General features: G+C 42.6%; 3 protein-coding genes across 3 annotated transcripts; 2 read left to right on the top strand and 1 right to left on the bottom strand.

Annotated features, from left to right (window-relative positions):
• The first annotated feature begins 5,168 nt into the window (after positions 1-5,168).
• On the top strand, positions 5,169-6,913 carry nim1kb (NIM1 serine/threonine protein kinase). Its single transcript, XM_064971248.1, has 3 exons — positions 5,169-5,445; positions 5,646-5,914; positions 6,077-6,913. The coding sequence occupies exons 1-3, from the start codon at positions 5,169-5,171 to the stop codon at positions 6,830-6,832; spliced, it is 1,302 nt and encodes a 433-aa protein (XP_064827320.1). The 3' UTR covers positions 6,833-6,913.
• A 2,168-nt stretch (positions 6,914-9,081) lies between these two features.
• LOC135543925 (growth arrest and DNA damage-inducible protein GADD45 gamma-like) lies at positions 9,082-10,507 on the bottom strand. The gene is made up of 3 exons (XM_064971245.1): positions 10,298-10,507; positions 9,983-10,190; positions 9,082-9,865 (listed from the first exon to the last, which is right to left on the bottom strand). Exons 1-3 carry the CDS (start codon positions 10,438-10,440, stop codon positions 9,752-9,754), a joined length of 465 nt encoding a protein of 154 aa, XP_064827317.1. The 5' UTR covers positions 10,441-10,507; the 3' UTR covers positions 9,082-9,751.
• Positions 10,508-13,463: 2,956 nt separating this feature from the next.
• LOC135543926 (growth arrest and DNA damage-inducible protein GADD45 gamma-like) lies at positions 13,464-14,895 on the top strand. Its single transcript, XM_064971247.1, has 3 exons — positions 13,464-13,608; positions 13,740-13,947; positions 14,050-14,895. Exons 1-3 carry the CDS (start codon positions 13,508-13,510, stop codon positions 14,161-14,163), a joined length of 423 nt encoding a protein of 140 aa, XP_064827319.1. The 5' UTR covers positions 13,464-13,507; the 3' UTR covers positions 14,164-14,895.
• Positions 14,896-23,776: the final 8,881 nt, after the last annotated feature.

Below are 23,776 nucleotides of genomic sequence, written 5' to 3'. Positions count from 1 at the left end.
CAACAACTACATGAAGCATTTGGTTGCAGTCATTGCTGCTAAAGGTGCCAAACCAGTTATTGAGTGTATGGGGGCAATATTTTTTCACACCGGTGAATTGGGTGCTGCATAACTTTGTTCATTAAATAAATAAAATAAGCATCCAATTTTTTTGGTTATTTGTAAACTCAGGTTCCCTTTATCTAATATTAGGGTTTGGTTGAGGATCTGCTAAGATTCAGTATCAAAAATAGAGAAAATCAGAAAGTGGGCAAATACTTTTTCACGGCGCTGTATATATATATATATTTTTTAAATGTAACCTTTATTTAACTAGGCAAGTCAGTTTTAAGAACAAATTCTTATTTGCAATGCCAACCTACCGGGGAACAGTGGGTTAACTGCCTTGTTCAGGGGCAGAACGCTAGATTTTTACCTTGTCTGTTCAGGGATTTGATCTAGCAACCATTCGGTTACTGGCCCAATGCTCTAAACACTAGGGTACCTGCCGCCCCAAAACAGCTCAGTTGGCCGGGAATATTGTACATGTTATGATCCCATCTACCCTTATTCTGCATGCTCGGTAGCCTTTCACATTAGCAACTTGAGGAGATTGGGATACATCTAAATAGAGCTTGGGGATTAGAGTGCATGACACCAACTTGATCCCTTATTTGCGAGGGGAGGGGATAGAAGGAGACACCGTCAGAGGTGAGGAGAGTTAATTTTACGTTGACTCTGCAGCTTGAATAGGCTGATGCTCTCCAGGACCATTACCAGGCGTACAGATCAGAGCTGGGGAAACCTGGGAGAACAGATATAGACATATTCTGAGACCGTCAGTGGAAGTCTGAACCTAAAAGCTAAATGGATTTGGATATTTGTATTTCAGAGTTTAAAAGACACTGAGGAGGATTGGAGATCTCCCGCTTGCTCCATAGAAAGGATTTGATGGATTTTACCATGACTTCTGAAGCTGCTGTTTGTGTATCCAAAGGTGCTGAGAGTCATGAAAATGTCTGACATGGGATAAAAGCAGAGCGACAGCTTTCAAACTTGATGGTGAGATATGCAAAAAGATGTTCTCTCTTCTCAAACTGGTATTATTGTATAAATCATTGCAAAACACTGACAATAACTTTCTTTCTAAAAAATCTAATTTTGATGCCCTGTAAAACTACTATAATATTATATAATAGTAGGGGAGAGTGGGTTAAGTTGAGCCAAAGGAGTAAGTTTGGCCACCGTTGTTTTTAGAAACCATACATAAAATGTATAATTTGACCAAATATTTAGGAGCCATGGTTCAGCCAATGGCAAGTTGAGCAAATTGAAGAGTTTTCTTCCCAGGTGAAATGCAAGGCATAATCACTGGGACATGATGTAACAACAGGGCCTGGCAGGGGTGGCAAAGTTACCAGTAATTCACCAATGTTACCGGAATCTTGGTAGTTAACAGAAAATCTACGGCAATCTATCGTAACTCTGGTCATTTATACACTACCGGTCAAAAGTTTTAGAACCCCATTCAAGGGTTTTTCTTTATTTTTACTATTTTCTACATTGTAGAATAATAGTGAAGACATCAAAACTGTGGAAAAACAAATATGGAATCATGTAGTAACCAGGAAAGTGTTAAACAAATCAAAATATATTTGAGATTCTTCAAATAGCCACCCTTTGCCTTGATGACAGTTTTGCACACTCTTGGCATTCTCTCAACCAGCTTCACCTGGAATGCTATTCCAACAGTCTTGAGCACTTGGCTGCTTTTCCTTCACTCTGCGGTCCGACTCCTCCCAAACCATCTCAATTTGGTCGAGGTCGGATTGTGGAGGCCAGGTCATCTGATGCTGCACTCCATCACTCTCCTTCTTGGTAAAATAGCCATTTCACAGCCTGGAGGTGTGTTGGGTCATTGTCCTGTTGAAAAACAAGTGATAGCCCCACTAAGCCAAACCAGATGGGATGGTGTATCGCTGGTTAAGTGTGCCTTGAATTCTAAATAAATAACTGACAGTGTCACCAGCAAAGCACCCTCACACCATAACACCTCCTCCTCCATGCTTTACAGTGGGAACCACACATGCGGAGATAATCCGTTCACCTACTCTGCGTCTCACAAAGGCACAGCGGTTGGAACCAAAAATCTCCAATTTGGATTCCACACCAAAGGACAGATTTCCGCCGGTCTAATGCCCATTGGTCATGTTTCTTGGCCCAAGCAAGTCTCTTCTTATTATTGGTGTCCTTTAGTGGTGGTTTCTTTGCAGCAATTCTACCATTAATGCCTGATTCATGCAGTCTCCTCTGAACAGTTGATGTTGAGATGTGTCTGTTACTTGAACTCGGCAAAGCATTTATTTGGGCTGCAATTTCTGAGGCTGGTAACTCTAATGAACCTTGGGTCTTCCTTTGGGACTCTGGGTCTTCCTTTCCTGTGGTGGTCCTCATGAGAGCCAGTTTCATCACAGCAATTGATGTTTTATGCAACTGCAGTTGAAGAAACTTTCAAAGTTCTTGAAATGTTCCAGATTGACTGACCTTCGTGTTTTAATGTAATGATGGACTGTCATTTCTCTTTGCTTATTTGAGCTGTTCTTGCCATAATATGGACTTGGTCTTTTACCAAATAGGACTATTTGCTGTATACCCCCCTACCTTTTCACAACACAACTGACTGCCTAAAACGCATTAAGAAGGAAAGAAATTCCACAAATTAACTTTTAAGAAGCTGTTAATTGAAATGCATTCCAGGTGACTACCTCATTAATCTGGTTAAGAGAATGCCAAGAGTGTGCAAAGCCATCATCAAGGCAAAGGGTGGCTATTTGAAGAATCTCAAACGTAAAATATATTTTCATTTGTTTAACACTTCTTTGGTTACTACGTGATCCCATATGTGTTATTTCATAGTTCTGATGTCTTCACTATTATTCTACAATGTTGAAAATAGTAAAACAAAAAAAACAAAAACTTGAATGAGTGGGTGTTCTAAAACTTTTGACCGGTAGTGTGCTTTTTAAAAAAGTATTCATATATACATATATTAGAAAATTGTTATATCTGTGTCCTTGAGTTTTTAGTAGATAGACCATATGCTTCAAGAGCAAATAGCCTACTTAATGAAAAAAGCATATGCACAAAAATCTGATTTCTCTCATATGTGGTGCACAAATTTGTTTACATCCCTGTTAGTGAGCATTTATCCTTTGCCAAGAGAATCCATCCACCTGACAGGTGATTACACAGGTGCAACTTGTGCTGGGGACAATAGAATGTGCAGTTTTGTCACACACCACAATGTCAAAGATGTCTCAAGTTTTGAGGGAGGGTGCAATTGTCATGCTGTCTGCAGGAATGTCTACCAGAGCTGTTGCAAGAGAATTAAATGTTAATTTCTTTACCATAAGCCGCTTCCCATGTTGTTTTAGAGAATTTGGCAGTAAGTCCAACCGGCCTCACAAACGCAGACCACATGTAACCATGCCAGCCCAGGGCCTCCACATCAGGCTTCTTCACTTGCGGGATCATCTGAGACCAGCCACCCGGACAGCTGATGAAACTGTAGGTTTGAACATCCGAAGAATTTCGGCACAAACTGTCAGAAACCATCTTAGGGAAGCTCGTCGTCCTCAGGGTCTTGACCAACTGCAGTGCGACGTCGTAACCGACTTCATTGAGCAAATGCTCACTTTCAAACGCCACTGGCACACTGGAGAAGTGTGCTCTTCACAGAGGAATATCGGTTTCAACTGTACTGGGCAGATGGCAGACAGCATGTATGGCGTTGTGTGGGCAAGCACTTTTCTGATGTCAATGTTGTGAACAGAGTGTTCATGGTGGCGGTGGAGTTATGGTATGGGCAGTCATAAGTTATGGACAACAAACACAATTGCATTTTATCAATGGCAATTTCCATGCACAGAGATATTGTGATGAGATCCTGAGGCCCCATTGTCGTGCCATTCATCAGCTGCAATCTACTCATGTTTCAGCATGATAATACACAGCCCCATGTCGTAAGGATCTGTACACAATTCCTGAAGGCTGAAAATGTCTCAGTTCTTCCATGGCCTGCATACTCACCAGACATGTCACCCATTGAGCATGTTAAGGATGCTCTGGATTGACGTGTACGACAGCGTGTTCCAGTTCCCGCCAATATCCAGCAACTTTGCACAGGCATTGAAGAGAAGTGGGACAACATTCCACAGGCCACAATCAACAGCCTGATCAATTATATGCGAAGGAGATGTGTCATGCTGCATGAGGCAAATGGTGGTCACTCCAGATACTGACTGGTTTTCAGATCCAAGCCACTACCTTTTTTAAGGTATCTGTGACCAACGGATGCATATGTGTATTCCCAGTCGTGAAATCCATAGATTAGAGCCTAATTTATTAATTTCAATTGACTGTATTCCTTATATGAACTGTATCTCAGTAAAAACTTTGAAATGGTTGCGTTTATATTTTTGTTCAGTGTATTTTACATGTCATAATCCCAGAAAGAGGGCCAGAGATAATTACAGACATCTGTGATAATCTGAAGTATCCAAAAGGGCCACTAGAAGTCTTTGATAGGTTATATAAAATCCTTGAATGATACCAATATTCTGGTATTTTACTGCTAAACTTCAGAAAGTTTCAGTAAAATACCCTCCCTTTGCAACTGTAGGCCTGACGTACTGTATGTTAAAAGTGTTTGTTAGGTATTAAGCCTGTGTTAAGAGATGCTTACAATTATTCAAATACAAAAAAAGATTGTGTTAAATTGTGTTTGGGAAATTAAGATAGACATGTTTTTAAAAAGGTAGTAAGATTTAATTCAATACAGAAATTTATAGGTGGCTTAACCCAGGGTAATTTGTGCCAAGCGGCCACTTTTTTTGTACAAACTATGCTTCCAAAACTGTGATGTTTACATGAATTCTGATTATTTCCAAGAATACACAACATCCTGAAATACATGTAGATACTGTACCTTTGTTAGAAAGAATACTATATTTCCCATGGCTGAATGATGCCGAATGTTAAAAAAAAATGCTCAACTTACCCCACTCTCCTATATATAATTAAATTCATAGTAACTGTCTACTATTGACTATTGGGTTCTCAAGATGACTGTGTATAATTTATTTCCTGTTCACAGTTCATAACCTGCCATGACCTGAGCAGTAGTAAGGATGCCAGGGGGGCAGTACCAGGTGTCCACCAGGAGGAGGACTCTCCACAGCCGCTATAGCCTGTCAGTCAGCTCATTAGGTCGGCAGGATGAGGAGGAGGATACCCCGCCACCATGCCTCAGCCCTCTGGAGAAGCTCACCACCAAAATGTGTCAGGATGAGCAGGTCATCAAGGAGCTGACCGTGGGCCGTAGGATTGGCTTCTACAAGGTCCGAGGTGAGATCGGCTCTGGAACCTTCTCCCACGTCAAAATGGCCTTCCACTCCCTCACCAAAGGCAAGGGCCACATTGCTGACCGTGAAAAATGTCATCAATATTTAATCAGTGCAGCTGGTATCATCATCCATGCAATGATGCTAACAGCATAGCAATTCATTAGTGTGACTGTGAAACCACCACAGTAAAGCATGTTGAAAATGAACTGAGAAAAACACCTGTCTCAAGTGATCCAACACCTCTCACCTTCTCTCCCCCAGACAAGGTGGCCATCAAGGTGCTGGATAAAATGCGGCTGGATGTTCAGGCCCAGAGGCTGCTCTCCAGGGAGATCTCCATCATGGAGGCCCTGCAGCATGCCAATGTGGTGCGTCTGTACGAGGTGGTGGAGTCACACAGCCGACTGTACCTGGTGCTGGAGTATGCCGGGGGAGGGGACCTCCACACACACATCTGCTCCGATGGCAAGCTGTCAGAAGCCGAGGCCAAGATCACCTTTGCACAAATCCTATCCGCCATCAAATACATGGTCCGTAACATTCAATTGAATACACATCTACTGTAGAATGAGCCATGTGATCCCAGGTCTTATTACAGTCCAATACAGAGATTCTTGATATAAAGATATAATTTTTGTCAATTTCAATCATTAAATTATTTCATACAGTATGTTTATTGTTTTTATTTGCAGCACGACAAAAACATAATCCACCGGGACCTGAAGGCTGAGAATGTACTGTACACCTGTAATGGCTGTGTGAAGGTGGCTGACTTTGGCTTCAGCACCAGGGTCACCAACTGCAGTGACACCCTGGACACCTTTTGTGGATCTCCCCCTTATGCTGCGCCTGAACTCTTCAGGGACGAGTGCTATGTGGGGCCGCCAGTGGACGTATGGGCCATGGGCGTCCTGCTCTTCTTCATGGTGACTGGCACCATGCCCTTCCGAGCCGAAACCATGGGCAAGCTGAGGCTCGTTGTTATAGAGGGGGTCTACACCCTCCCGCCCTGGGTGCCAGGCCCATGCCAGCGGCTGATTCGGGGCATCCTGAAGCCTGTGCCAGTGGAACGCTATGCAGTGGACCAGATGCTGGGCTGTGACTGGCTGCTTCCTGTGGAGTACCCGTGGACTGTGGTGCCAACGGTCCCCCTCAACCCTCTGCGCCTGGCGGATGCAGAGCCTGGGGAGCTGGATGATGAGGAGGAGGAGATCAGGGCCTCCCTGGAGGAGCTGGGTGTCAACATGGAACACATACGCAACAATGAGGGCAAGGACAGCCGCAGCCCCATCACCGGACTTTACCGCATCCTCTTACACCGTGCCCAGAAAAGGCGTGGCGCTGAGACTGTGCCTGTGGTCGGAGGGTTGGTCCGGGACCCTAAAAGAGAAGGCCTCCGAGCTTACAGAAGTCTGATGCACTCCTCCAGGTTATGTGTCCTTCAGTAAGTGACCAGCCTGGACGTGGGTCCTTGTAAGCCTGCTTTAATCCATTGAAAATTCACTCAGGGTCATACAGCTACAAATGTTTTATTGCACTTTGGGATGAAAGTGAAAATGTGTTTTGTGTGAATGTAACACAGGAACCACTGTAGATGAACAGTTGTGGTAACACACAGATACTGAAACATTGGACTGCTGGTCATGATGTCTCTAACAAAGTAAGATTGTTATTGGTAATCTTTTGTGAAGCTGAAATAGAGTCGTAAAAGTGCCTGATGAAATAATGAGTCCCATCAAAATTAATTTAGGAAGCACCCTTTTTAGTATAGAAGTGATACTTATGGGGGCCTCCCGGGTGGTGCAGTGGTCAAGGGCACTGTACTGCAGCACCAGCTGTGCCACCAGAGACTCTGGGTTCGCGCCCATGCTCTGTCAGAACCGGCCGAGACGGGAGGTCCGTGGGGCAACGCACAATTTGCATAGCATTGTCAGGTTAAGGAAGGTTTGGCCAGTAGGGAAATCATTCTTATTGCACACCAGTGACTCCTGTGGCGGGCCGGGCGCAGTGCGCGCTAACCAAGGTTGCCAGGTGCACGTGTTTCCTCCGACACATTGGTGCGGCTGGCTTCCAGGTTGGATGGCACTGTGTACGGGAGTTGTAGCGATGAGACAAGATAGTAGCTACTAAACAATTGGATACCATGAAATTGGGGAGAAAAAGGGGTAAAAAATCCACACACAAAAAAAAAGAAGTGATACTTATATACTTTTATTCATAGCACAATAACATGAAATATGAAGAATGTGCTGAAAGAGCATTGCTTTTAGACAACTCCTTGGTTGTTTGATGAATGATAGTCTCTGAAATCAGTATGCTTGTTTGTCTTCGTGATTTTTCTTGCCCTTAGAGAAGACTGATTTTGTGCAGGTGATTGTCTCTGTATTATATTCGACAACCAAATGGAACTTTTACCATTGTGACTTATTGATGCTCTAAATAAAGTGCAATAAAGACTTAATTGACATTCATGCAGTTTTTTTTATTTGAAGCAGGTGGAGGTCAAATATAAACCTCATGAAAGCAAATTTAGGGCTGCTATTCTTTGTATTAAGTGTTTACAAAAGCTTCACAAGTGTCCTGCTAGAAACCATGTAAACAATAGCCCACAGCAGCTGGCAGAGCACCAGATGATAGTCAGCCCCCTATTTAAACCCCCAATCCCAATAGTGTGCAACTGCAGCCCCCCACACAGACACACACTTTTGAATGTGGGTCAAAAGAAAAATCTAAGTCTATGAGTTTTTTTTGCCTTTAGACACTGTCCTTCTCTCCCACCTGCCGAACATCTGCCCTCACCATTGTTAACAGAACTACGGGAAAGCGGTGCCCGAAAGGCGGGGCAAAGTACACTGTTGACCGGTCGTCCCACCTCCCGCTAATACGGCAGGTGGGAGGATGGAGCCACACTGGGTGCTAACCAGCTTGCTAGTTAGTGACAATGTGTGCTGGCTTGCTAGCACACAGTGTCACCCCCGCCTCCTGCCCGATGTGCTTGCGGGAGCCCCCGCCTGCCGATATGGTTTCCTCAGGTACACAGCAGGCGGGGACTCCCGCAAGCACATCGGGCAGGAGGCTGGGGTAACACTGTGTTAACTAGCTAGCTAATTAGTGACACTGTGTGCTATCTTGCTAGCTAGCGAACACATGGTGTCGCCCCCCCGCCTAATATAAGTATAAAGTGGGGTTGCTGCAGAGGCAGGAATGCCCCGAATTGTGGGCTGCAGTTGCACCCTTCTCCCCAAACCAGTCTACTTCGGACCCTTAGGCACCCAAAACACCCTCAACTCCTCCCCTGTCCGGCCTCACCTGCAGAAAGCGGCAGATGGTACAGCATGGCTACACAGACATCTGCCGGTCAGACAATAATCCCTCTGTGTGGACTGCTGGATGTGACAACAGAGCGCATTCTGCTATTGTACGCCCCCATACACATGCAGATCAGCCAAGAAGGGAGGAAGGGACAGAACAGACTTTTACTGGTGGGACAACAGCGAGCAGTTGACACCCTTAAGTGCCTGCTGAGCACATTTTTTTTGTCAACACAATAACCTCCCCATTTTAGTAGGCATAGGCTACTCTCCAAACTTAATAAGGAGAGTAAAAAAAACACATGACGACAAATACGATATTCATTCAATTTATTAGGGTCTTCGTTTTTTATAAACATTTAAATAATTATTCATTTTTCCCCTTTTAATGTTTAACAATGTAATGTTATCAAACATAAACATGTATAAAAATAGATAACATAAGTAAAAATATATATTTTTGAAAAGTTAGGCAAAACATTCTAAAGTGAAACCTTTAGAGCATTATAAGTGCTATCTTTTATCTTTTTTTTATGTTCATTTTTTGTCATTATTACATTTCTAAAGTTAAACCTTTAGAGAATTAAGACAATTCTGGAAAGTGGGAAACATTTCGCTGAATGTAACGGTTGTTATTGCCGCTCAGCAAGAAGACATTTTTAAAAAGTCTGTTTTTAAGAATGCTTCTTCTTGGCACCGCTTCTTCTCCTACTGCGCGTGCTTCAACGTGCGACGTTCGCTCTGTGGAACACAGGATGCAGAACTCGCTCCTCCTTTCTCTCCAAACCTCATCCGCACAAAGAATGAGGGCCGTTTTGTCGCTCTTGTGGCATACCTGACCTCATTCACATAAAGAATGGAAGTCATCTTGGCATGGACGGGACAAGAGACGACGAAATCACGGGGGTCCATTCGGGCCGGCCACGCGATGCCTGGATCAGAATCCTCCTCAGGAGTATCCAGGGATGAGAAACAGTGTCATCCTGTAAAAGGATGAGTATTTCCTTATAGGTTGAAGGTTTACAGTATCTCAAGAGAGAAGAGTAAAGTCCCAAATCAGCGTTTAGGGAGGGTGATCTCTGGAACCCAGTCGTTCAGACCCCGGCTCTCCTCGCAGAACAGGTGCAGCTTCTCCAAAGCAGGGTCCTCCCAAGAACCATCAGCTGAGTTCTGTTGACAAACAAGAGGGGAAAGAAACATTAGTCACATGGACACAATGAACAGTTAAAACCATGATATATTATTGCATGTTTTAATAAAGTCAGCTTGGGTTGAAATAGTACACACCATGATAAGACAGCAGTGGGCATCTTCAAGCTGGCCAGTCTTGTCACGAACAATTTCGGCCAGTCGCTGCATGTTGTTCACCCTGACGATGCTGATGTCGTTGTCAAAACAGTAAGACTGGATGAGGGTGAAGTGGATCTGGAGAGCAATGTCACACTCCCACTCCTCATCGGTTGCCAGGACACAGAAACACACATTGTCGGTGTCACTGCAAAGAAAACAGAGGAACCATAAGTACATGCAAAATGACTTCAAAATAAGCAAACATAGATAGAAATTCAGTTTACATATGCATTTCAAGAAACTCATACTTACACATTCATAACTTTAGCAGACTCATAGACACCGACAGTCAGGCAGTTGTTGTCTTTAGCGGAGAGCAGAACTTCCTCCAGCGCTTTGCCGGTGCACTGGACACGTTCAACGGGCTTCCGGATCAGCACTTCCTCAAGAGTCATGATGATGCAGAATATTCCAAAACTTCCTGAGTGGGAGTTAGTGTCGCCGGAGAGTAAATCCGAAAAGATTAGTGATTCTGAAGAGACTGTGCTGCGATTTTATACCTTTGGGCTAGTGGCGCCTGTGAATAAGCAGCACCCTGATTGGTTGACCTGAATGGCGCAATAGTATGCTAATTGTATTGTCTCACCGCTCGTGGCAAATTGATAGGAGGCATAATGACACGTCTTTTTCTGTGCCGGGCATGCTCCGACCGAAAACAAAAATGTTTATATTTATTTCAGATGGATTTAGGTCATATTTTCTCCAAGTTTGAACTCAATAAATTGAGATTTTGGCTGTCATATTTTGCCTGAGTTTCGATTGTTTCACATGACACGCTAATTAATGCCAATAGCTTCAAAATATGCTTTCGGAGATGCATTTGATAATTTATTAAATCAGTCTTTAAACCTACTGAAACAAAAAATCCAAAGATAATACAACTTTGTAAAGTGCTTAAAAGTGCCCAAATTGTCTTTGATTAAGATTCTGTATGTTTCAGTTTTAGGTGAAAGTATGTCCAAACTCAAACAATAATATAGTGAAAGTAAAGTGCGCAGAAGGGCAACCATCTCCCCGTTAGGAGAGGGCAGGTGGAGGATGGCCATCTGTAGAGCCTGACCAAAAACGGCCCCTATTGTGCTCGCAGAAACCCCTATTATCACCCTCTCAATACAAATGTAAATTAACAGCGCGTGCCAGCAGACCGTGCGTGTCGCACAATATACTGACCACGTGATCGCTATCCGCTGTCCGAACTTTTATTTATTTACTTTTGCCACATGGACCAATGAAAATTATAGCCATGCTTTACCATACAATTAGTTATAAAGTTGAGCAGCTGGCACGGTTAACCATTAAGGCCAAGTTATATTTGCCGGGTAAAGCCTAATAGCCTACACACAAATTCGAATATTACGCAGTTTGGCCAAATTGTATCCACTTAGGTGGCATTTAAGGTGCATAAAATAATCTAGAATAGGACTGATGCATGCGTAATTAGAGGGTCGAGATAACAGGTTCGCGGTGATTGATTCAGCTCCATTGTTTGGTGGAAAGCAGCGCGGCAGATGGTGGACTATTGCTATGAAGACACCCCCTCATCCCGGCAGAGCCCCCCCCCCTTCTCCCACCCGGTGGCTCGCCGCTCCTATTGTCCGCGAGTCTTTACATTCGCTGAAAGAAAAAGTCTGTTGTCTGAGTTTTTATCCAATTTAAATGTAAATATAGCGAGCGTATGGTCAAAACTCAACGACTATGAATCTTTGATAGGGTAGTCTTGTATTTAATATAGGCCACGCGCATGAGTTGCAGCCCAAGAATGAATCATTCAGAAATGTTTTGGGCATAAACACACCCAATAAATAAATATGCTGTTTTGATTAAATCATGTTATTTTGCTACACCACATAACAAACGAAATGAATGGAGCAATTAGAATAGTTAATTATCATTGGTTTATAAATTAGGCAATCATTAGTTGAGAGGTTTAAATGGCCCATGTTGCAGGCAACAACAACCCATCGTTTTTTATACAGTAAGTTAGCCTAATGCACAACAGTTTACAAAGTTAACAGATAGGGTTCCTTGGATTGATTCATCCGATAGCAGCTCAAAGACTATGCTATTTTTGGAAGGCTCAACCTAACCCAGCTTGGCAACAGGGCAGGCGCGTGCAAGTCGATATAGGACGCATTGTTCATGAAGAAGCACATCTGCCGGACGGTGCCCCCTCCCAGCAGCGCGTGACAGGTGTTTCTGGCTCAAGCCATAGCTCGCTCTGGCGAATGACATAGCCTACTGCACATTGACCCATGGCTCAAAAGTTCTTTGTGCAGATGCAAATTAGCCAAGCAACCAGATAACTTCAACTAGACTACTTTCCATTAGCAACGTTCTATTCATTTAGTAGTTTCAATCATGTTGGTTCACAGCCTAATAATTAAATGGGTCATGCACGATGAAGTTGGGTTTGCAACTTGCAAGTTGAAACAGTGCGGTCACAGTGTAGGATACTTTGGGTATATTATGCAATCAAATAACATAGGAAAAGCTGCGAGACTTCTACAATATTGTAATGTCCAAACTATTGCGCTTGCCTCTGTTCGTTTTACCAGTCAAGGCTACTAATACACTCTATTACAATTTCTTATTTATAGACACAGGTTTTATGTTGGCTATGCGCAATATCTGTGGCAGTCATTGGCCATTATGCACTGCATGTGCCGACTTATCTCTGCTTGTATCGTGCAGCAGAAGTTTTCTTTGTTGACCTCTTCACCTTCCCCCACCCCCACGGACAGATGGGATCTTGTTGCTATGGAGAGAGATACAGGCATCTCCAGATGCCACGCGCCTGAAGTCAGCCATGGTTTTACAAATGCAAAACAGCGGCGCGTGCCATTATCGTTTGCAAATGGGAACTTTGCGCCAATTCTGTTCTCCAATACTTGCCTAATCAGCAAAATTGTATATGCCTACAAGTTGTGAGTTATCTGGATATTGAAGTAACACAATAATATTGAGTTTTTCCAGAAATCTTTCTTAATACATAAAGGTGTATGCTAAATGTATGCTAAATCTACTTGATATATCATGCATTTACTCTATTTAAATCATGAAGTGTGCACCAGAAAAGTTGACCAGATTTCGATAATATAGCGATATCTTTATGTAGTTTGAAGCCTTAAATGTGCCACTTGGATATGAGTGGTAATTATGGATATTATAGTAGGCTAATAATCTCATCATTCAAACCGACCCTGCACAAATCTGAATTAATTAATTCATAAAAGTTCTGCATTTGCATCCATTCAATCGAACGGAAACTGCCCTGTCCTTTCTTCTGAAAATTTGTCTATAGGCACGAGCCTGCTAGGGGTCGCATGTGCATTGTCTCCCAGCAGCCAATCACAAAACGCGCGTGTGCCACGTCTTCCCTATAAATACTAGCTGTTTCTTACAACTAGCACAAACACACTTCTGTTGAGACCTTATCAGCATATCCTCGAACTAGGCTCTACAATGGAAACTATTGGCAAATCTCTGAAGGAAGCTCTCAAGTCTGCCCAGTGTGAGGATCGCCTCACTGTTGGTGTCTATGAAAGTGCCAAAATAATGAATGAGTAAGTATTTTATGTACTGAATTTGTACTTTATTTCGATTTTTTTTAATAATATGTACATTTACTCATTACTGAAGTCACTGTTATTGTATGATAATATTGACTAATGTTTTTTTTTTTTTATCTCAACAGTGACCCAGACAGTGTGTCTTTCTGTGTCCTGGCAACTGATGAGGAGTGGGAGTGTGATATTGCTCTCCAGATCCACTTCACCCTCATCCAGTCTTACTGTTTTGACAACGAAATCAGCATTGTCAGAGTGAACGACATGCAGCGCCTGGCCGAGATTGTTGGTGACAAGGCTGGCCAGCTTGAAGATGCCCACTGCTGTCTTATCACAGTATGTACTAATTCAACTCAAACCTACTTTATTGAACTCTTTAATAAACCATCAATTGTGTCCATGTGACTAATGTTTCTTTCCCCTCTTGTTTGTCAACAGAACTCAGCTGATGGTTCTTGGGAGGACCCTGCTTTGGAGAAGCTGCACCTGTTCTGTGAGGAGAGCCGCGGTCTGAACGACTGGGTTCCAGAGATCACCCTCCCTAAACGCTGATCTTCTCTCTTGAGATGCTGTAAACCTTCATCCTATAAGGAAATACTCATCCTTTTACAGGATGACACTGTTTCTCAACCCTGGATACTCCCGAGGAGGATTCTGATCCAGGCATCGCGTGGCCGGCCCGAATGGGCCCCTGTGATTTCGTCGTCTCTTGTCCCGTCCATGCCAAGATGACTTCCATTCTTTATGTGAATGAGGTCAGGTATGCCACAAGAGCGACAAAACGGCCCTCATTCTTTGTGCGGATGAGGTTTGGAGAGAAAGGAGGAGCGAGTTCTGCATCCTGTGTTCCACAGAGCGAACGTCGCACGTTGAAGCACGCGCAGTAGGAGAAGAAGCGGTGCCAAGAAGAAGCATTCTTAAAAACAAACTTTTTAAAAATGTCTTCTTGCTGAGCGGCAATAACAACCGTTACATTCAGCGATATACTTCCAACTTTCCAGAATTGTCTTAATTCTCTGAAGGTTTCACTTTAGATGATTTGAATATGACAAAAACTCAAAAAAGAAAGGAAACAAGAAATGTACTGTAATGCTCTGAAGGTTTTACTTTAGACATTCAATATGAACATTTATTATCAAAAATGCTACAATGTTGAACTCCTGATTACATAAAAAAAAAAGCTTTATTGTTCAATGAAATGTTTTCCTGTTGAATTCCTGATTGTCAAACTAAAAAAGAAGATAAATGAAAGAATATATTTGTTATTTTCTAAAAGTTTCACTTTATGTCATGTATGATGAAATGATCAATAAAATGTTGAGTGTAAATTTTATTTTGGATCTTGAATGTTCTCTCCATACTAAAAACTAAATCAAATCAGCTCCAACAATAATTCTTAAATAACCGTTGGCACTTGCACAGTTTTTGGTGCTCTTACCACCACGCCAACACTTGTACATCCCATAGGCCTGATGTACTGTGTTCTATCCTAATTTACCTATCATCATGGCCTGTTATATCCATGTTTATGCAGTGTCTTTGTTTACAAACTACTGCCCTTGCAGGCCCACATCTATTCTGACCACTGGAAGCATTTACCTGTGAGAGGTCTATCTTCATCTTGGTATTTGTTTTTTTTATTGCTATTTTATTAGGATCCCCATTAGCTGTTGCGAAAGCAGCAGCTACTCTTCCTGGGGTCACACACAAAATGTGAAACATGACATAATAGAGAACAGTAATAGGCAAGAACAGAACTACATCAATTAAAAAAATAGATACTACAAGACAGCAGATTGTAGTATGTTTTTACAGCACCCCAACCCATTCTGTGATATTATGAAGGTTCAACTGAATTGACTCCCATATCTGCTAGCCCTAACAGACCTCTCTTCCACACATACAGAAAGTGAGCTGGTGCCTTATCACACAGCAGTACAGGAGAACAATTGTTGTGTCTGTCACTAATTTTTAATTGTACTAGGCAAGTCAGTTAAGAACAAATTCTTATTTTCAATGATGGCCTAGGAACAGTGGGTTAACTGCCAGTTCAGGGGGTTTGAACTTGCAACCTTCCAGTTGCTAGTCCAAAGCTCTAACCACTAGGCTACGCTGCCACCCCCAGATGGCAACTAACCAGATTGATTGATCAATAATACATTGATGATTAATTGTCACTTTATGTCCTCAGTCACTTAAGAGTTGAGATTTGGTTGAATGACGTAATTACTCCCTTGTATGGTAATTAGGCACACCTATACACGTTGATCAAATGTCCCTGTAGTGTTTATGACCATTGTGCACAACATGCACACCTACTTCCAATTGCATGTTGCAGCAGGATTAGGAGAGAGTTTTCTTTGGTTACTTTGAGTTTGCACCTGATTCTAACTTCTATTTTCAAGGTGTGTATTTATAGGTGTTGTGCACTGAGGACAGCCTCTAATCAGTCCTGTGGGTGCATATTGCATGTGATAGCTTTAGAGGCAGTGGATGGAGGTGTTGTTAATGTCTCTTATGGCTGTTTAAGATCACCACTCAGATCCAGGGTTCTACTGTTTAACTAGAGTGGTGGTGTGTGATAGAGGAACTACCTTTGGTTGTTATGTGGACCATTGATTTTGTGGCAATTATTTCACCTAAAGATGACAGAGAATAACAAAAAGCAATCTTATTCCATTCACATGTCACAGCCGAACAAAACAAAGAAGAAATGTATCCAGCTTTTCACTGTGCTCTTTTGCTCTTGGAACACACAGTTTGTGAATAGCCGCCATTCATTGGAAATTCAGAACTTTCCGGGGCTTTTGTGCTTTTGGAAACAAACTACAATGTCATTCTGGGCCAGTATGCTTCATGTCATTCTTAAGCATTGTGCCTGTATGTACTATTCAACAGCTGCCCCAGCCCTCATGCCCTAACTCTGACACTCTATCTCTGAATACCCCCTCTCCATCTCCTCCCCCCTCAGTAGCAGTCCTATCTGACCTCCAGATCTGCGGCCCTGCACTGAGCTGCCAAACGCTTCCATCAAATCAGCCACCAAGAATGGTTTGTTTAATTAGTGGCCCAGTGCAGCGTGTATGGAGGTGTGCAGCCGGGGATATTGTTCCCCGTCAGACAGCAAGCGCCTGCAGACCCAACCAAACCCCCCAAAACCTACAACCAACCCCCCTAAATCTACCCGGCAACTGGCCCACAAACACTGACTCCCCCTGCTGCCCCGCATAATGAGACAGAGGAGAGGAGGAGGAAGGGAGGAGGAGAAAGAGGAGGAGAGCACTGTGCCTGGCACAAGCCAGGACTCATTCACCCCCCCCCCCCCCAGTAATAGGAGCAGTAGGATGCCTTATTCACTTATCTGCACGAAGAGAGAGATTGAAGCCTAATGCAATGTTAGTAGTAATACCCCCATGAGGTTCATGCACTGATATGAAAGCATGTGCTCTGCAGCTGTGCATCCCAAAAGGGCTGGTGCTCTCTCGATCGCTCTATCTCTGCACTTCACAGCTGCTCTGATATGTGCAGTGTCTAATGTGCAAAGGTGGGCAGCAGTGGCTGCTTTAATTGCCCTGTGTCACAATATTTCATTATCTGTACCTCCTCAAACAACCCCGGTTGCCCCCGTCTCAACCCGTTTTATAAAGGCTCTGTTCCAGCCACATGGCTCTTCTCAAGTGTCTATTCAACACTAATGCCCCCCTCCCTCTGCACAATGAGCTGACGACGCCCCAGGAGCAGCAGCAGCAGCAGATGGTGCTGAGGGAAGAGGATGTGATGGGGGGTCAGATTGGGCTTCTGTTCTAGGCCGCCCTGTTGCCCAGGCTACAGCCATCGGATTCCTCCATTACCACTAGTCTGCAGGAAGTCTGTGTTTCTATTTGGTTCTATTTTTAGGGGACAGTCAATCAAGTGATTCGATTGGTATGAGTAAATGGTCAGTGAATGGCCACCTTTTTACTTGATGATCTTAATCCCATAAACTGCAGCTATCTCATTGCACATGATTGCAGTGGTGTAAAGTACTTATGTAAAAATACTTTAATGTACTACTTAAGTAATTTTGGGGGGTATCTGTACTTTACTATTTATATTTTTTGACAACTTTTACTTTTACTCCACTACATTCCTAAAGAAAACAATGTACTTTTTACTTCTTACATTTTCACAGACACCCAAATGTACTCGTTACATTTTGAATGCTTAGCAGGACAGGAAAATGGTCTAATTCACACTTATCAAGAGAACATCCCTGGTGATCCCTACTGTCTCTGATCTGGCGGACTCACTAAATACAAATGCTTTCTTTGTAAATGATGTATGTGCCCATGGTTATGGTAAAAAACTACATTTTTTAATTGTGCTGTCTGGCTTGCTTAATATAAGGAATTTTAAATGATTTATACTTTTACTTTTGATACTTAAGTATATTTTAGCGATTACATTTACTTTTGTATATTTAAGTATATTTAAAACTAAATTCTTTTAGACTTTTACTCAAGTATTATTTTACTGGAGTCATTTACTTTTAAGGTATCTTTACTTTTACTCAAGTATGACAATTGGGTTCTTTTTCCACCACTGCATCATTGGGCATTGCTTCTGCTCGCCATATGCATCTATAGCATCCCAACAAAGTGTAAACATTGCATCCTCTTGTCAAGTTGTTTTATCTGGATTGAACTACGTGGGTAAAGCTTTTCATAGAATCTAAAGTTGTGCTTGGGAAGTATCAAAGGAATAATTGTCAGGTTCTGACCTTAGTTCCTTTGTTTTGTCTTTGTTTTTGTATGGTCAGGGCATGAATTGGGGTGGGCAGTCTGTGTTTGTTTTTCTATGTTGGTTTTTGTGTTCGGCCTAGTATGGTTCTCAATCAGAGGCAGGTGTCGATAGTCGTCTCTGATTTAGAATCATACTTAGGTAGCCTTTTTCCACCTTGGTTTTGTGGGTGTTGACTTTCTGTCTTTGTGTTACGTGTGTATGTCACCAGACAGGACTGTTTCGTTCATTCATTTTGGTACATTTGTAGTGATTCAGTGTTCAGTGCTTTCTTTAATTATAATTATGAACATTTACCACGCTGCGCTTTGGTCCTCCTCTCTTTCTCCCGAAGACGATCGTTACAATAATGTTGTTTCTGAAGTGTTACCTTAGGAATCAATGTGTTATTGCTGCTATAGTGGTGGTTCGGATGAAACTAACCATGGGGCAAAAACTGGTCGAATCAACATTGTTTCCACATCATTTCAATCAAAAGAATCCATTGGATTTGCAAAAAAAAAATCAAAGGGCATTTCGTCTTTCTTTCACCCAACTTTGAACTAAAATCCAATGACATGGTGACATTTTTTGTTGATTCCACATTGAATTCACATTAGTTGAAAACTCAAACTCAAATGTAAATCAAAGCTAGATGTTGAACTGACGTCTGTGCCCAGTGGGAAGTTGTGTCTGGAGGGATGTAAGGCTCAGCTGGCTGTGTCTGTAGTGATATGTTATGTCCTCTAGTCTGTTGGTTATGCTAATATCACTTATCACCATGAACCTGCTGCTGGGGTCAGAGGACCTGAGGTCAGGACCCTTACCAATAAACGTGTGCACACATACACTCACACACACACGCACACAATTCCACTCCTTCTCAGCTGCTCATATGCAAATCACCAGTGGATGGCTTTATCCTGTTTGAATTCATAATTCATCTGATAACTAATTGTCATATGTTTCACAACATAAAGATATGGTAATTCCTCTGATTATGTAAATAATAAAGGTCAGCTCCATGACTGCATCACTATCATTTCGTCAAATCGTTACAATTTGCTCTTCAGTTCCATCCTTGCGTGCCTGTACTTGAAATTCTTCCTTGTTTACTCTACCACTATCTCCCACACAGAGCAGCTACAATCAGGCGTGGTGATGTTTCTATCTTTGTCATGTCTAGTGCTGTAACCATGGAGCTCAGTTGCTGACTACGGTTGCAAAGCTTACCGGTAACTACTCATGCAGATCCAGGATTCCTTTCAGCCAGGGTTTGTTTGCGTTTCACTAATGCTTCATAGCACAGATAAGGGTACTAAATGCTCCAGTATCTGGATCATAGGAGAATATGTGAAAGAACCCTAATTAATAAAAAAAACATTGACAACAAATCCTTATTTACATAGCAAAATAAATAAAAGTGTGTAAAATAAATGTAACGCTGAAACCCTCATATTAAACACCAATGGTATTCACTAAATCGATGGTTATATTTAGGATGTTTTATAGCTTTTTATTTTAGTTATTTTAGTTATTATTTCATATACAGTATTTGACATGTGATAAGACCAGAAAGGGGGCTACAGATAATTACAGACACCTGTGATAATCTGAAGTACCCAAGAAGTATTTTGATAGATTACATAAAATCCTTTAAAGATACAAACATTCTGGTAGGTTACTGGTTGGCAGGTAGCCTAGTTGGGCCTATAATCAAAAGGTTGCTAGATCAAATCCCTGAGCTGGCAAGGAAAATAATCTGTTGCCTGAACAAGGCAGAGGTAAATATGAATTTGTTCTTAACTGACTTGCCTAGTTAAATAAGGGTAAAATGAAAACTTGTGAACTGAAAAAGTTGCCAGTAGAATGCCCTCCCTTAGCAACCCTAGTGCTGACGCACGTCAACCTTTGCCAAAACACGGCTCCTCAACCAGACGATGCTGAGGCAGATGTCCCCCCACACACATCTCTCTCCTCAGCTCTATATCATTGCTGTGTGTGTGTGTGTGTGTGTGTGTGTGTGTGTGTGTGTGTGTGTGTGTGGGGGGGGTTGAGGAGGCTATGGAGGCTGTGCTCGCTAGCAGTGCTCTGAGTGCTGCCTGTGTAAACAGGCTGAGCCATGGCCCCGAGGGGCCTACGAGGGCCCCATGGAGGGGAGGTGCTGGTCTAGGCACTGATCAGATGGCTAATGTGGTTGTGTGGTCATGTGGAGCCCCCCCCCTCCCCCCAATAAAGAAAGCTCACACAAAAGATGCAGCCACAACTCTTACACCCTTGTCAAAGGATGGGGTTTGTAGGAGGGGCACAACACAAAGGTTCACTGAGACCCCCCTTTTGTTTAGGCCCTGAAAGAATGGTGAGGTCCAGGAGCAGCTGCCGCGGCTGCAGAGGACATTTGAGACGGTCCTTTTCACAAACACAAAGTCTGGACCAGAGAGTGTGCAGGGTGGAGGGGTGCAGGGGAGGAGGGGGGATAGAGTAGAGGGCGGGTGGGACATTTGTGTACAAAACGAAAGGCACACTTTGACAGGACAACGTGGGCTCTCCTTTGAAATGAGAGAGCAGAGGGATGGGTGGAGCTGCTACTATGGGTTGGGTTGGAAGAGAAAGAGCTCATAAAGTTCACAGGCATTAACGCGAGCCCATCAGTCACAGCACAAAGGAGTCCCAGAGGGCAGCCATATGGGCGAAGGAATCTCATCTGTTCAGGGATCACTATCACCAGCCTAGTAGAGGCAGGCCTTTACTAAGCAACAGTAGCTCAGTCCTGGCTCTGCACTCATTGCACTCCCCAACCATAACAAAGATCACTGCTTCTGATTGGATGTGGATGGAGTGTTTCTATGCTCTTAGTGAAGCTTCTCTTCAATAAGTTGAGTGTAGCTATGATAGGGCATTTATTGTTTTAATGGTCCTCCTTTTGAATTAGTTGAAGTGTGTTTGTAGTCTTCTTAAAAAGTAATGGAAGTAGTTGTAGTTTTTCCTATTTAGCCATTTTAAAGTTGCATATCCCATGCAGATCTATCCAGTAGATCACATTAGCTCTATTGTGATACAATAGATAGTGTGAGCTGTACCTCAGTTTGTGACATTGATTTGAATCTTTAGATTGTAGTGTCTCCATTACACTAATAGGAATACATTGAGGAATGGCTTATCTGTTTTCTGAGTATGCAACGTTTTCTTTTCAGCATACTCCTCGAACAAACTCAATAATATGCAGGTGGATGTTGAAACCTCTGTTCTATTTGCACAATAAACTGGCCACATTTATCTATTTAACTAGATGAGTCAGTTAAGAGCAAATTCTTATTTATAATGATGGCCTAAGAACAGTGGGTTAACTGCCTTGTTAAGGGGTAGAATGACAGATTTTTTACCTTGTCAGCTCGGGGATTCGATCTAGCAACCTTTCAGTTACTGGACCAACACTCTAACCACTAGGGTAACTACCACCCCATACTGTGAGATCCGACTGAGAAAACACACCACAATTCAGATGATTGTTCACCTCCCTTGCTGATTATATCTGAGATGTGTGAGAGCTGCTTTCTCGTAGTCAACATCAAGTGCTGCAGATATTGCCAAGTCCACTTTGCTGCTTCCCTCTGGTGTTGAATCAGAGAACTGTCTGCTTCAACTGACTATGGGGCAACAGTGTCACCTATTGGACAAAAATAACACATACACTATAATTACATTACTGCTCAGCTAAACCCCTATAATTGTACTGCATTGACACAGCTTTGGTTTGTTTTACAGAACATTGCCGCCCAAATAAAAGCTAAGCATTTTAAGCCATTCCATTAGAAATGATTGATTTTAGCACCAGTTATCCATGCATACTGTGTATACCAGATGTTGTTGAGTGGGGGTCATTTTAATTTGACCATGAGCTCATGAGCTCAGAGATGTAAGGAGAAGAAGAGTCTCATTTCAATAAGTCGTCAGTAATATCAGACTGGCTTAAGGTACATTGGACAGGAAGTGGCAGACCCGGAAACTTCCCGTGTCAAATGAATCACCAACAGTGTGGAAGAGGACTGGATGGATTTTCCACACTGCTGTTTACAGAGACAAGACTACAGGCCTGTGGTTGTAGCTCTGAGAGACCTGCTGAGACATGATGAGGTTGCCGTCTATATTACAGTCTGCTGAAGACAGAGGGTAAACCTCGCAGCAGAGTCGCTTGCTTGGATGAAAACTGGCGATGAGTTTAGGAGAAGATGGACGAATTTGAATATTGATGAGAGCTATATCTGGGCAAATATATTTATACAGATTAGTTCAAGGCAGAGGATACAGTTGAAGTTGGAAGTTTACATACACCTTAGCCAAATACATGTAAACTCAGTTTTTTACAATTCCTGACATTTAATCCTAGTAAATATTCCCTGTCTTAGGTCAGTTAGGATCACCACTTAATTTTAAGAATGTGAAATGTCAGAATAATAGTAGAGAGAATGATTTATTTAAGCTTAAATTTCTTTCATCACATTCCCAGTGGGTCAGATGTTTACAAACACTCAATTCGTATTTGGTAGCATTGTCTTTAAATTGTTTAACTTGGCTCAAACATTTCGGGTAGCCTTCCACAAGCTTCCCACAATAAGTTGGGTAAAACCTCCTTGCTCACACACGCTTTTTCCGTTCTGCCCACAGATTTTCTATAGGATTGAGGTCAGGGCGTTGTGATGGCCACCCCAATACCTTGACTTTGTTGCCCTTAAGCCATTTTGCCACAACTTTGGAAATATGCTTGGAAACATTGTCCATTTGGAAGACCCATTTGCGACCAAGCTTTAACTTCCTGACTGATGTCTTGAGATGTTGCTTCAATATAAATACATCATTTTCTTTCCTCATGAAGCCATCTATTTTGTGAAGTGCACCAGTCCCTCCTGCAGCAGAACACCCCCACAACATGATGCTGCCACCCCTGTGCTTCACTTTCGGGATGAGGTTCTTCAGCTTGCAAGCTTCCCACTTATTCCTCCAAACATAACGATGGTCATTATGACCAAACAGCTCTATTTTTGTTTCATCAGACCAGAGGACATTTCTACAAAAAGTACAATCTTTGTCCCCATGTGCAGTTGCAAACCGTAGTCTGTTTTTTTCAGAGCAGTGGCTTCGGCCTTTCAGGTTATGTCAATATAGGACTCGTTTTACTGTGGATATAGATACTTTTGGACCTGTTTCTTTCAGCATCTTCACAAGGTCCTTTGCTGTTGTTCTGGGATTGATTTGCACTTTTCACACCAAAGTACGTTCATTTCTAGGAGACAGAACAAGTTTCCTTCCTGAGCGGTAGGTAGGGTGGCTGCGTGGCCCCATGGTGTTTATACTTGCGTACTATTGTTTTACAAATGAACGTGGTACCTTCAGGTGTTTGGAAATTGCT

Source organism: Oncorhynchus masou, chromosome 8 (assembly GCF_036934945.1).
Source record: "Oncorhynchus masou masou isolate Uvic2021 chromosome 8, UVic_Omas_1.1, whole genome shotgun sequence".
NCBI lineage: Eukaryota > Metazoa > Chordata > Actinopteri > Salmoniformes > Salmonidae > Oncorhynchus > Oncorhynchus masou.
The sequence above is the reverse complement of the archived record's forward strand: the minus strand, read 5'-3'. Positions and strand labels throughout refer to the sequence as shown.

Bases quoted from the DNA above. Each gene is read 5' to 3' on its own strand.
- LOC135543925 (XM_064971245.1), bottom strand. From the start codon at position 10,440: ATGACTCTTGAGGAAGTGCTGATCCGGAAGCCCGTTGAACGTGTCCAG. The intron at 10,191-10,297 runs GTAAGTATGAGT...TTTTCTTTGCAG, and splicing joins TCTGCTAAAGTTATGAATGT to TGACACCGACAATGTGTGTT. The intron at 9,866-9,982 runs GTGTGTACTATT...GTTTGTCAACAG, and splicing joins CCCACTGCTGTCTTATCATG to AACTCAGCTGATGGTTCTTG.
- nim1kb (XM_064971248.1), top strand. From the start codon at position 5,169: ATGCCAGGGGGGCAGTACCAGGTGTCCACCAGGAGGAGGACTCTCCAC. The intron at 5,446-5,645 runs GCAAGGGCCACA...TCTCTCCCCCAG, and splicing joins CTTCCACTCCCTCACCAAAG to ACAAGGTGGCCATCAAGGTG. The intron at 5,915-6,076 runs GTCCGTAACATT...TTTTATTTGCAG, and splicing joins TATCCGCCATCAAATACATG to CACGACAAAAACATAATCCA.
- LOC135543926 (XM_064971247.1), top strand. From the start codon at position 13,508: ATGGAAACTATTGGCAAATCTCTGAAGGAAGCTCTCAAGTCTGCCCAG. The intron at 13,609-13,739 runs GTAAGTATTTTA...TTATCTCAACAG, and splicing joins AGTGCCAAAATAATGAATGA to TGACCCAGACAGTGTGTCTT. The intron at 13,948-14,049 runs GTATGTACTAAT...GTTTGTCAACAG, and splicing joins CCCACTGCTGTCTTATCACA to AACTCAGCTGATGGTTCTTG.